The 13,008-nt window shown below is 37.2% G+C and overlaps 1 protein-coding gene and 1 non-coding gene across 5 annotated transcripts; one reads left to right on the forward strand and one right to left on the reverse strand.

Annotated features, from left to right (window-relative positions):
* The first annotated feature begins 3,809 nt into the window (after window positions 1-3,809).
* On the forward strand, window positions 3,810-3,881 carry TRNAD-GUC. Its single transcript has one exon. It is a non-coding gene; the product is annotated as a tRNA-Asp (tRNA).
* A 4,351-nt stretch (window positions 3,882-8,232) lies between these two features.
* LOC116211442 (protein EARLY-RESPONSIVE TO DEHYDRATION 7, chloroplastic-like) lies at window positions 8,233-12,703 on the reverse strand. Of its 4 annotated transcripts, XR_004157672.1 has the most exons (6): window positions 11,527-12,703; window positions 10,890-11,056; window positions 10,539-10,623; window positions 9,632-10,189; window positions 9,350-9,433; window positions 8,366-8,612 (listed from the first exon to the last, which is right to left on the reverse strand). XR_004157672.1 is itself a non-coding variant. In XM_031545833.1 (4 exons), the coding sequence occupies exons 1-4, from the start codon at window positions 12,483-12,485 to the stop codon at window positions 9,994-9,996; spliced, it is 1,407 nt and encodes a 468-aa protein (XP_031401693.1). In that variant the 5' UTR covers window positions 12,486-12,703; the 3' UTR covers window positions 8,233-9,993. The 4 variants fall into 4 exon arrangements, 1 of the variants encoding a protein (XP_031401693.1); XR_004157670.1 differs by having other exon boundaries at window positions 8,233-9,433; XR_004157671.1 differs by having other exon boundaries at window positions 9,350-10,189.
* Window positions 12,704-13,008: the final 305 nt, after the last annotated feature.

Genomic DNA, 13,008 nt, shown 5'->3' on the forward strand with positions numbered 1-13,008 from the left:
GAACAATTGAATTCTACTTTCAATGCACACTGAAATCACATATTAAGATCTAGTGAATGGAAAAAGAAATCCATAATTGATAGAATTTTACTTCTTATTAAGTTAACTGAACTAGAATTGGAGATCCATTGTACTTTCAATGGCCAGGATACATACCGAAAACAAAAATCCCAAATTAAAGTTGTCCATTGAGAAAGAATCAAAAAAATTCAAAGAAGACTTCTAAGTCGTACGAAGAGTGGACACCTGACCAACAAAAAGGGCACAAAGATAAGAATATTATGAACAAATATATAATATATGACAAAGGAAAGAAAAGGCAATAGGAATTGTAGCTTTAGGTGGGTGATTGATGGGTACACCACAATCCACACCTCGGAAACCTAATGCAACAAATGGCACCATCGAGTCTGCTCAAATTAATTCGTACAGTTGGATACTTTTCTTATTTTATCCATAGCAATACAAGTGTCCAAACTTCTCTCTCTTTTCTATTCTGTCTTGGGGTGTTTGGATTTCAATGATAATTCCGTAACATACCTGCGCTTTATCCCGGATTCAAAAATGGACTCAAATGAATTATTAGATAAATATAATATTAAAAAATTATTATTTTTTAAATTCACTAAATTTTAAATAATTATAATATCTTAAAATAATTATTCGAACTATTTATGGGTCCGAGCCGAATAAACTATTATTATTATTATTATCTTTAATTGATCATATCATATAAGTTCGAGTGTTACAATCAAATATAGAAAATGACTGGTAAAACATAATATGATGGTATATTTTAGTGCAAATGACCCGCAGTTCATTGAGGTATAGTTATAAGGATTTTATAAATTAGATAATGCTTCAATTCTTATTACGAAACTAAAATTTATCTAGACAATTTCTATTTATTTTGTGTATTCCAATGCAAACATACAAAATTATATCTATAATTTTGTACAATCTTTAAACGTACTCTTTTTATATAAACTCATTCAAATTAATGGAAATTTTCAAATATATTAATGTTCTAATCATTATTTCGTCATCATTTTATTGAAAATTTTTCATTGACACTGAGCTTGAATTTAAGACTATTTCGTTTATTATAATTCAATATAATTTATCAAGGGAGAAAAAGTATAAATTATAATTTAAAAATTATGTGTATAATTAGGATAATTCGGTATAATTTATCAAAGGAGAAAAAGTATTACTTGCAATTTAAAAATTATTTGTATAATTAGTATAATTACTCGAGGAAGATATAATATAAAGGAAGAACGTCTGTGATCGTGAGCTGAAATTTGTAAAGAAAATAAAATATAGGATATACGTATAACTATTTAGAAAAAGGCAAAGTAAATAGAGAGAATAAAGTAAAATACATGATATCAAATCTGATAGAGATCGGAAAAAAAAAATTATACACCATATGAGCAAAAAATGTAACGGTATTCTTAAATCTACTTGTGAACACTAGAGATTTGTTTCCATAACGACATTATTTCTATATATAGTAATCATAAAAAAAGAGTAAAACTTGCACTTAATCGGAATAGATCTTAGATAAAGAGGGGCAATAATTTTTTTAGGAATAACTGCTCCAAACATAATGATCGGGTTAACGGGTCAATTGAGTTACACTACTGCTTTATCGGGCTAAGTTTAAAAGCACATTGGACAAAAAATGAAAAAAAAAACTTGGAGAGGGAAAAGATTCCCACCTGCAACATAAAATTTAGAAAAAGAAATATTTCATATATCCTCTAGTTTGTGCATCTAGTGCAGAATTTCTTTTAATTTTTCTAAAAAAATGTTTAAGGAAAAACATTTTTTTGAAAATAAGTGGACCCATTATAATGGCCGATCATTTGGCCACACAAATCAATTGGATTAGTTGATACCCTATATGAGTCGGATTTAAAAACATAAATAAGGGAGACATCAAAAGTGGAAATTAAAAAATGTAAAAAAAAAACAGAGACGATTGAGGAAAAGCTCTTCACTCGCCCCCCAATCTCCATAAATCATTATATTATATATAATAATTTGGGGATCCATATAAACGCTGGATTAAGACAAGCGCACTGCACATAAGTTCAACAAAAAAAGATTGTGCAGATGGCTCAATAAAAATATTTTATTTCATGATTTCACATTTACTGATCAACTTAGTTCCCTATGGAAGAAGTCACACAATACGACTCAAACCAACCCTATTCTCCAAAACTCAAACTATACTATTTCCCAGCATACTCATGGTAATTATTCATGTGACGTTCCACTGGGATATAATCTCCCAACGCCATCATAAAAAGTAAACACGACCCAACTGACTCCGACCAAGATGATCGGTACGGCGTTAGGGAAAAGCTCATGGAAAGACCAAGTTTGGGTATAGACTCCACTAGAGCATAACTACACTGGGAAGCTCATTGTGCTCATGGAGTCGGGCTAGAGCACAATGAATATGTCAATCTAATGACCTCCTTTAATAATCAGAATGAAAAAAAAAAAAACAACAAGGGACTAATGACGCACAACTAAATTAAATATCAATTATTTCGGGAAGGGTCGTGTCTCTTTTGTGCAGTAACAATCACCCTCAATTTATAACTAAATGGTCCTATATTCGATCATCATCAAACTCATAGGTCTTCGCTGTCGGGGAGAAAAAAAATGTAAATGTATCCATTATCGGTGTAAGCCTCAACTTAGCAAATAGTTCAACCACTCAAATTCTGTTGTTGTGACTCCACATCACTAAACCACACATCCCGCCCACCAATTCTTTTTTTTTTTTTATGCTGACCCTCTAATTTTTGCTTCATCAACAATCATTGTACAGTATGGTTTACTCCATTTGACCTTTTTCTTGCTGGCGGCTCGCCATGTTTTGTTTGCCTTTAAAGCTACAAATATTTGATCTGAGGGGCAATTTAAAGCTTAAACGACGATGAGATAATATATGGACAATATATATATTAGAAGTGGATCTATGACTGTAGTCTCCACTTCGATTTCGAATGAGCTCGCCTGCATCTCTAAAGGTTACCGACTAATCCCTTATTGACACATACAGTGTACTCGATCCGGATCGACTGATATTAAATATGACCTTATTTGTTACAATACCGGACCTGATGTGGAATTGAATCTAGGAATCGTACGAGGTATGTATGTGCATGGCCTTCCGTATGTGTTCATGTAAAAACTTGAATTGAACATAACCATATGTTATAAAATATTAACATTATCAGATGACATGGTGTTTATTTATTATTTTTAATTGACATTGCGGGTTCGAATAACTTTAAAGGCTCTTCACATTGGAATTAAGTTAAATGAGAGGTATACACATGTGGTAAATTTTGAATTTGCGCTAATTCACATATATTTGTAATTCTAAAAGATCAATTTAATGTGGCAAAAAAATTAATTTAATACTCAATCTCTTAGAATTGTGAGAGAATATTTTTCATATACGAAAAAAATATTAATTTTATATGATAATACGGTATTGTTTATTATTTCATCACTTATAATTAACGAGAGAATCAAATCAGAGCACCGTTCATACAAGGAAGAATTCAGGCTAGGTCAAATAGGACTATCGATGCTCTTTATTAGATATTTAGGATTTACATTTCATTATACTGGGTCCTTGCTCTCATGTAACCGACCAAAAAAAAACAAAGAAAGAAAGATATGAACCTACTATCAGATTCGCCTGTCAATATTTTAGAATTGAGAAGCCTCTACGTGTATTGACAGATAATTTATTAAACAAGAAACACCGTACCAACAAGGTCGTTGTAGTATAGTGGTGAGTATCCCCGCCTGTCACGCGGGAGACCCGGGTTCGATCCCCGGCAACGGCGACTTTTTCTGTTTTTCATTGTTTTTATGTTTTGGATTGATTATTCTTCTATCAAGATTCAAAAGAAATACGGGATCGCAAAAAAAAAAAAGAGGAAATTACTGATCGTGTCTCGATCTATTTTAATCCTTAACCATTCTATTTATGTTACAATATCGAGTTCACGGAAGATTATGCCCAAATGATCCTATTACGCAATACTCGAATCGATCAAATGGTAATTTCTCATCCAATAATATAGCGATACAGAGTTTGGGCTATATAATTGGTTGCATTGCCTCCCCCCGCCCCCCTTTTTCTTTTCAAAAAGGGAGTCAAAATACTATGATATTATGTAATGGAAGAAAGGACATTGGTTTGTAACATTATATCATCTATGCTTCAGTTCCACCCACCCCCAACCCCTTCTTTTTCGGTAGATATCATCTTTGCTTCAGTTACTCATGAAGTAGCTCAAATGGTGGCCCACAGAGAAAACGATTGTCTTTGTAAAGGAGATTCTCACATCCAAAATATTATGAAAAACAATCTTTGCGAGTTTTATTCTTCGTGTCCGCGGATGTGATGTGCCTGATTGTAACCGGATGCCGCCTCACAACAAGGGGCAGCACACAGGGAGAATCGAGAAGAATTTCTTCTTTGAACAACAGCACAAGATATATCAATTGTATTGGCTGTTTTTCATCGCTCAGAAAAGATACAATGGTTATAATAAAAGGCAAGCAAATTCCCAAACTGGGATTATTGTCTGTTCAGGGAGGAAAAAAAAAAAAAAAAGAAATTCCCAACCTAGGAATTAATAGGGGCTGCAAACGCCTTGCAGCAAAGTTGCAGTGACCGACTTATTAGAGTCGGCTTTTTGAGATCCGCCACCGCCACAGCAGGATCCAAACTTAAGCTGGTTAGATTCACTACCACATCCCGTACAGGACCGAACCGACGAACTGAAACGAGAATTAATTTCAACCAATCGTTTAGGGGGGCATCTTGATCTCACGGAAAATAAAATGATAAGATTTGCTATTGTCTTCAACTGCGCATGCAATATCAAGATACTGATATGGCTTTCTTACTTTTTGTTCACATTTCCCCTCAACTTCTATTTTCTTTGGCGAATGCATGCAAAGCCTTTTCCTATTGAATGGATTGCATACATATAAAAATCGATCGCTGCTTATCTTCCCAGGCATGCATTTCCACAATTGATAGGTATACCAGAGATTTGTCTTGATCCGAAAAGATCATCCAAGGACCTTTCCGCCGCACCAAATTCCCATCACTAGCTACTTAGGAGGATCAACGAGCCGACTATTCTCCGCGGCTGCTCAGGGGTAAAAAATAGGGTCAGTCAATTATGCACAACATAATTGAATATATCAAGCATGTAGGAGTATTTTAGACTTCGATTCAGTGCTTTAAGAGGATTGAAATTTAAATCTCGTGAAAATTTTTGGTGCTCTAAGACGGTCAGAAATTAATTTTAGTGAAAATACGTGTCAAGAGAGAGAAAGGTAGTTGCCTTACGAGAATCAGACGAGAAATATCAATCTAGAACCAGATGCTCAGGAAATGAGTTCATCAAAAGCTTCACTAGAAATCGACAAATGTCATTGCAAACTTCTTGCTTTTGTATCAATTTTGTCATAATATTTTAAAATTACACTATGCAGCACAATATTTAGAGTGTAGTGCCAATTATTGTCTGACGTTAAATTTTCCATGAAAATTAAACAGAAAGCCAATGTGGGACACATGTGGATGAATAGTGGGTCCAGACTCTTGACACATGCGGAATAACCATACTGCGACCCGTCCAGTGCCCTTTTATTCACCCGACTCCCTCACCATCAATACTCAAATTGCATTCTCACCTCTTTACATACGTAATTGCTCTTTCTAAAAACAATCACGCCATCAATAGAATTAAAAAAAAAACACATATTGAACTTATTGCAGTACATATAGTGAATAAGGGATAAAAAATTGTTAAAAGAAAATGAAAGCTCATACCTATCAAACGAAATGCAAACATTAATTCGTTTTCTTCAATGGAAACAAAAGAGGGAGAAGTGTGAAGAGAGAGATTGACAAGCTTATGGGTAAAGATGAGAAGAAAGGACAAAGTACTGAACTGAAGAGAAATTTGAGGCTTCAATGAAGTGGGAGATGTGTGAATAAGTGAGAATGAGATTCGAGTATTGGTGGTGAGAGAGTCAAGCAGGTGAAAGGACACCGAGCGGGTCGGAATATGGGTTATTTCACATGTGGCAAAGTCTGGCCCACTATTCATCTTCGAATGTGTCACATTAGCCTTCCGTTTAATTTTCAAATGTTATAATTGACATTACATTCTAAATGATGTATTATATAGTGTAATTTTTAAAAATTGTGATAAAATTAATACAAAAGCAAAATGTTGTACTATAATTGACAGTACACTCTAAACGATGTGCTATATAGTATAATTTTAAAATGTTGTGATAAAATTGACATGAAAGCAAAAGTTGTGCTATCACATATATTTTTTTTCTAATTGGAAAAAGAGGGGGGATTTCTCAACACAAAAGGGAGATTTGATTCGTCCTTGCTCATGAAGCTGGTTCAAATTAAAAATTCAAAGTAAAAAATTGAAAAAAAAGAAAAAGAAAAATAGAGAACATGTTTAGTGCAATAAAATTCACTCTCGACTCAAAAATAAAGAAATTTTGTGTTCAATTATCAGCGATGCATCATGAGACAACCAATATTCCTTCTATTTTTATTTGTCTTTACCTGTGAGGAGCATGAATCCTTCTTGTAATCGAGAGGGAAAAAAAAATAAAAAAAAGTCATCTCTACTCAGTTGATTTTTTGATTCATTTGGAAGACAAGGGGCAGCTAGTGGTGTAGAATTAAAGGAGATTAAATTAAACAACATGTATATAACCACGTGTTTCGTAGCGTGCCATATTGATGGTGTGGTGGTCGGCTAATGTGATTCACCATATGTGTCTATTGGGGTACATGCTCCAAGCCCCCCCCGATGCTTCTCCCAAAAATGCAAAAACATGTCCCCCATTTGTTAGTAATAGGAATCCCTGATCCAAGATATCGCAATCACGATCACACCTTGCCGAATCTCGATAGGTTCGTACTAGCAGTTGTTGATGAGTAGGTACACTAAAATGTTGAGGACCATGACGACGATGTGAGTGCGTGAACATTCAAATTTCCATCAATATTTTTTAATCTTATGCCTTATGGCCGAAACATGAATGAACATTTGCACCTCGTACCTATCTCTAAGTAGAAATTGGTCACTTGTTACCACTTTCATATCACATTTGTCCTTTTTCATGTCTTTGCTGTAATTGCAGGTTATACTTTTTGTTTTTTTATCTGCCATTACATTTCCGGAAATCCTAACATAACTGGTGAGTCACGGAAATATATTTAGTACTTCCACTTTAAATATATTGTACTTTGATTCAAGTGTTTAGTACTTTTACTATTTATGATGAAGAATACAACGTACTAAATGTTTGAACTAAAATATTAAACTGTGACTCAAATTGAACTAAAAGCACTAGATGTATCACTGTGACTTAAAGCAACTGCGGATGGATACAAGTTCAAAATTTCTAACATAACATTGAGATCATACTTTCATAAGGACAACCAGTTACTATGTAAAATAACTCGATTTCTTAAAACTCGAACGCCCATGGCATCGAGCTACCACGACAGCCCAAGCTGTGGTGTACGAGAAGATACGAAGGTGCCAATCTTACAAGGACCAGCATTTCTAACTCTTTTCCCCTCTTTCTTATAGTTTTAATTAATCGAGAGTGAGTGCAGCTGCATAATACCGTCATTTTCTACTTTTCTTTTACTTAAACCATCAACTAGTGATAAATGTATTGTATATCCCAATCGAGTAACAAAGTGGCTTATTATTTAATAAACTAACATACATTTTTATTATAACACTTCATATATTATATAAAATCCGCTAAAATGAAAATTATGTGCATTTTAATATATAATTTGTTATATTTAAAATGTAAATTGGGTCGCATAAGCCTTTCTCAGTACCATAGAATTTTCCTGTAGAATAATATATTATATGGGCGAATTCTAACGTGACAAAATATAAAAGTTACTTTCATTATTCAAGTATTTAGTATTTCAATTGAAGAGTTTGGTATTTTCATTATACGTGACAGACTGACAAAACACAAATATTTGAACTAAAATATTAAATATTTGAACCGAAAGTATAAGCAAAAAACTCTTGTACCAATTGCGAGTACTAAAAATAATAAACACTTAATCAACATGGATTGATTCAATCGATATGACACTTGTTTCCCTTAAGTAAGATCTTGAATTCGAGTATTATGAATGGATAAAATCAACACTAGAAGTACTTAAGACCTTTCTTGGCTCGATTGGATTAGTCGGGATCCAATTGGGCTTCCAGATACCAATGTTTACACCAAAAAAGAATCAAATATGTCACGATGACCCCCCATCACGTTAGACGGACTTAATCTTATATATCAATATATAATAATAAGTAAAGAGAGAAAAGAAAAAAAAAAAAATATATATATATATATATATAATGCAAAGTGGGTCGCATTTTCTATTGGCTCCAGAAGTGGAGTACACCTCGCAATCTCCAAGAGAGCCACCAGACCCACTTCTTCTTCCTCTTCATCTTCTTCTTCATCTACTGGCTTAGTGGGCTCTGCATATAGAATTCACTGAGCTCATTGGGTATGGTATCTAATGGCTGCTCAGTCCCAGAGTGGAAGCCGCACTATTATAAAGTTTTACCCCAACATATTGAATTGAATTCACCTGAACCAAAAGCCTAACACAACTTGCAACGCATAGATATTTAAAATGAATCATCATACCAAGTGGGCATCCTGACGCTGATAGAAGTTATCCAAAATTGATGGCAGTCGTCTTGATCATTCGTAAACAATACGTTCACCAAATCCATGGAGAGTAGAGGTTATACGGGCTCAGGTTAAAGGCATAACCAGTACCAGTGCACACCCTAATAGAAGGTTGCATGCAATCTTACAACCGTTGATTCACGACTTTTGTCAGGTTTCGGCTGTAGGCTTTGATCCCCATGTTTCATCATACGCTAATGACTAAACGAAACCTAACATGACCTAACTCCAGAGAGGTCACTACATGGACAATGACAATAAGGTGAAAAGATGAACATGACACATTTCAATAATTCTTTTGCTTAATTATGCAGAAAAAGCAAGAACTGTGATGTCAAACATCAGAACAACAGGAAGCCACCATTTCATGATCTACCAAGCTCACAGAAATATCAATATAAAGAAATCTTCTGTGGCTATGTTAAATTACTATCCAAACTGATCACAGTCGACGATGCCAAAGCATTGAAAGCAACCATCAACGCGCAGATTTGCTAGAGAATACGAGACAAAGGCATACCTCATTGGCTGCAAAAAAGTTTCTGCTCTCTTGATGCTGACAGAAATGGCTTGAGCTGTCCTACAATTGCCTTCACCCTTCAGGCTGTAGTTCAACACTAGGATTAATAGGACGAAACTCAACCCGTTTCTAGTGCGAACCACATCATACATATGGAAGATTGGCAGTAGTATAATATCAACTATTATCCACAAAGTCTTGATGATTGCATGACATAGTGTGCTAAAGACTTGCATAGATTTTTGAGGATGAATTCTATAAGTGTTAAATGCAGCAACTCACATGCGATTTGCAAAGGCGATGGGTCCCCAAGAAACAGCCCGAGAGAATCTCAGGTGCAAAATTCGTCAATATAATCATCAGACAGAGATAATTCTATGAACCAATCTATAGACACGAAACAGCATACTGGAACTTTGTACAGTTCAGTTATTCTGACCAAGAGGACAATATCGAAAAATATTCAAGCATCAATAAAATAATTTAACTAACTAGCAACACTGGCATAGCCAACTATACACCACAAATTAAAGAATACCAATGCATAAGCTTACAGTTAATTGACTCAACAGGGCCAGCGAACACCCCAAAAGCCCAAGCACAATCACTCGGACTTCTATAATCTAATTGTTACCCAAGAGCGATCACTTGGACTTCTTTGCCTTAGACTTGGCCTCAGCAGCAGCTGCCTTGGCGGCAGACTTGGCGAGACTGGATGGTTTGATAACACTCTTTGGGTTAAGTGCCTGTCGGATCTTAAAAACAGCCCATGCGGTTCCCACCGCGTGTCCTGCGGCATCGAGCCCTTCACTAGCTGCTCGACCCGCTTCTTCCCCATACCTGCAATTTCGATAATCTTCAGAACTTACATACTTCCAGAATGATTGTGGAACTATAATCCTGAGCCTTAGAATGTAGCTATATATATATTTTTTTTGCTAACCCGGTTTGTCCGGGCTTCGCCCGACTAATCCCCGGGGCTCTGTGAACCCCCGGCGGCGCATGGAGCGGGTAATTACACCAAAGGCGCTCCGGTGGCCCCAAGGGGATTCGGGTCTCAGTGCAAACTTGGGTGCACATTAACAACTAGGCCGAACCCCTTGGGGTTGAATGTAGCTATTAGTTACCATACACTATGCGTAATTGAAAGTTTATAGTTTGGACAAGCTGAATGGAATGAAGTTTTTACCTGTGGGATACAAGTCCAGTGGTCACAGTAGATGATGTGGACATTACGTTCTTTCCGGCAACTTCAACTGCATCACAGACCTTGCCTGTTTTCAAGAAATGGTCAAAAGATTAAAATTGGTTTTGCACAAATATCATTCGATTTTGAAAAAAAGATTCAAACCTGGATCCAGATTAAACAAAAAGAGAAAATCAACAAATGATTTGTATATCTATTTATATATGTATATATAAGTTGACAGTCTACAATGGGACTAAATAGAGCAGAAAGTAATTTTGAGCATTAAAGAAAAGAAAGCAGAAGCATAGTTTCTGTTTGTAATATGAGCTAAGGTTAAGGACATCGACGTACTAAATCCATCAAGGGAAGCAAGCACAATTTCCCCAGGAAGCATCCCAAAAAACTTCTTGCCAGCTGATGAATTCGCAACTTTGCTTGTGAAGAATCCTGAGACTCCAACAACCCCTGAGAGGACTCCGGTAGCCACCTTCCGCGTCATCTTTGTCATCTTCTTTGCTCTGCAAGAAGAAGATGGAAGCACAGAATTTGTAATCAAGACCACGGTGCTACCCAAGAACACAACCAAGCACCAATTTCCAAATCCTTTATGAATGAAAAATTCAAGCACGAACCCTACGTTGGGTTTCTGCAGCATAGAAGATGACTAAATGGACTGTTAAAAATAACCACAGTTACAAACAATAGTATCATAATCTCAATTCATGAGCTGAACACTTATGCTACTAAGAGAGGCATGTTTGACACTGCAATGCCTAAAGAAAATTTCATGGCTTATTCAGCAGCTAGGTGTGGGGACACTTCCAATATGGCTTTATTAAACTCGAGACACAATATAGACCAATTAAACAAACTAACCCAACAAATTAAGGCCCTGCAATAACAACGCCTAAAGCATCCAGCCAAAGACAATTCAAAGACCGAGCAGAAATTACCAAAAATCTCAACTAAAGAAAATTTAACTCAATACCTTTTGATTCTCTTCAGCGTCTGTGGACTGATCTCTCGTTTCTCCGAATGGCTCATCTTCTTCTTTAGCACCTCATTGCCCCATTTCAACCTCTCCACAGTCACATCCCCACACCAAAGAATGCCCCGAATGAGCTGCCCTGAACCCGCAGCGATCAGCTTTGCAGTGATCCCGCTGTAGTCCTCCACGTTCGGGGCCAAAGTAGTCCAGTACGCCGCAGATTGCTCCTCGATCATCTCCTTCTTCTTCCCGCTCGATTCTAATTCAGCTGGAGTAGTGTCCTTCACCAGTGAGGAGTCCAAGACTTCCACTTTCTTCGCCTTCTCCGAGACCTTCTGGACTGAGAAGCTGCTGTATTTATCCAGAATGGCATCGAGCTCCTTCAACAAACCCTCCTGCCCTTTCGATGCGATCGTTAGCCCGTAGCTCAACAGAGCGTCAGCGTAAGCCTTTCGCTTCTTGACTCTGCCTTCATCCTCGTCGCTCGAGCTAGACACGGACTTGGCCTTACCCGAGCTGCAGAGGGAGAAGAAATAGTGCGATTCATCGACCCGGACGCCCACCTCGTCCTTGGTAAGCGGCCACTGAATCTCGTCCGCCACCTGGGCGAGGACGGCCACGGTGTTCACCCCCTGGCGGAGCACCGTGATGGTGAGGTCACCGCAGGCGAGCTCGACGCTGTACTCCTTGTCGATGAGGTGGAGCATGACGCCGGGGACCCGGATCAGGGTCTCCTCGGTGGATTCGGGAGGGGCGGAAGGGGATCGTGGGTCATCGTAAGCGTGGACTTGGTGGTGGGGAGCGGAATGGCCTTCCGGGAAGAGGTTCTCGACCATGTCCTTCATGTCAAAGGAAGGGTACAGGTTGGAGGACGCGGAGGTGCCAGGGTTAGGGTTGGGGTGGATCCCGGAGTCGATCACCTCCGGGTAGAGGGAGGGCCTGGGCTTCTGCGAGGACATTGCTGCCGTTGAATCGGGTTTCTGAGAGATTGGTGGTGGAGTGGAAGAAGGCGAAGGCGAAAGACGAGGACGAAGAGAAGGAGGAGGAGAATGGAAGCTTTTCTAGGGCGCGAAAATAGGAACAGCAAGTGGCGAGCGGCGGCGGTGCGGTGGCGGGGACCGCGGGGGGACCGACGGAGGCAAATGTCTCGGGGAAGCTTCCCGCGCAAGTACGGAATAAAACTAACGAAGCGATTGGTCTCTCTGATTTATTTATTTATTTATTATTAATTAATTCAGTAATTATGATTTTTGATAATTGAAATATTAATAGATGTTACTACCTTAAAATAGAATTAATTTATCTCATATATAGAGTTATATTTGGTAGGAGGGAGTTGAATGGAAACAAATCAACATTTTTCCTTCTACCCTATTTTGTTATTTTATTTCATTACACTTGTAAAAGTTGAAATTGATAATGGAATGAGTTTATTTTTCTTCTTCAAAAAGCTCAAGAATGTTCATTTTACCAATATTTAAC

The sequence above is a fragment of the Punica granatum genome, chromosome 6 (assembly GCF_007655135.1).
Source record: "Punica granatum isolate Tunisia-2019 chromosome 6, ASM765513v2, whole genome shotgun sequence".
NCBI classification, from domain to species: domain Eukaryota; kingdom Viridiplantae; phylum Streptophyta; class Magnoliopsida; order Myrtales; family Lythraceae; genus Punica; species Punica granatum.

What these genes read in the sequence shown, in the direction of transcription:
- LOC116211442 (XM_031545833.1), bottom strand. Translation starts at nt 12,485, where the DNA reads ATGTCCTCGCAGAAGCCCAGGCCCTCCCTCTACCCGGAGGTGATCGAC. An exon ending in TGCTTCCCTTGATGGATTTA is followed by an intron (nt 10,624 to 10,889) that starts GTACGTCGATGT and finishes TCTTGAAAACAG; the next exon opens with GCAAGGTCTGTGATGCAGTT. An exon ending in ACTGGACTTGTATCCCACAG is followed by an intron (nt 10,190 to 10,538) that starts GTAAAAACTTCA and finishes TCGAAATTGCAG; the next exon opens with GTATGGGGAAGAAGCGGGTC.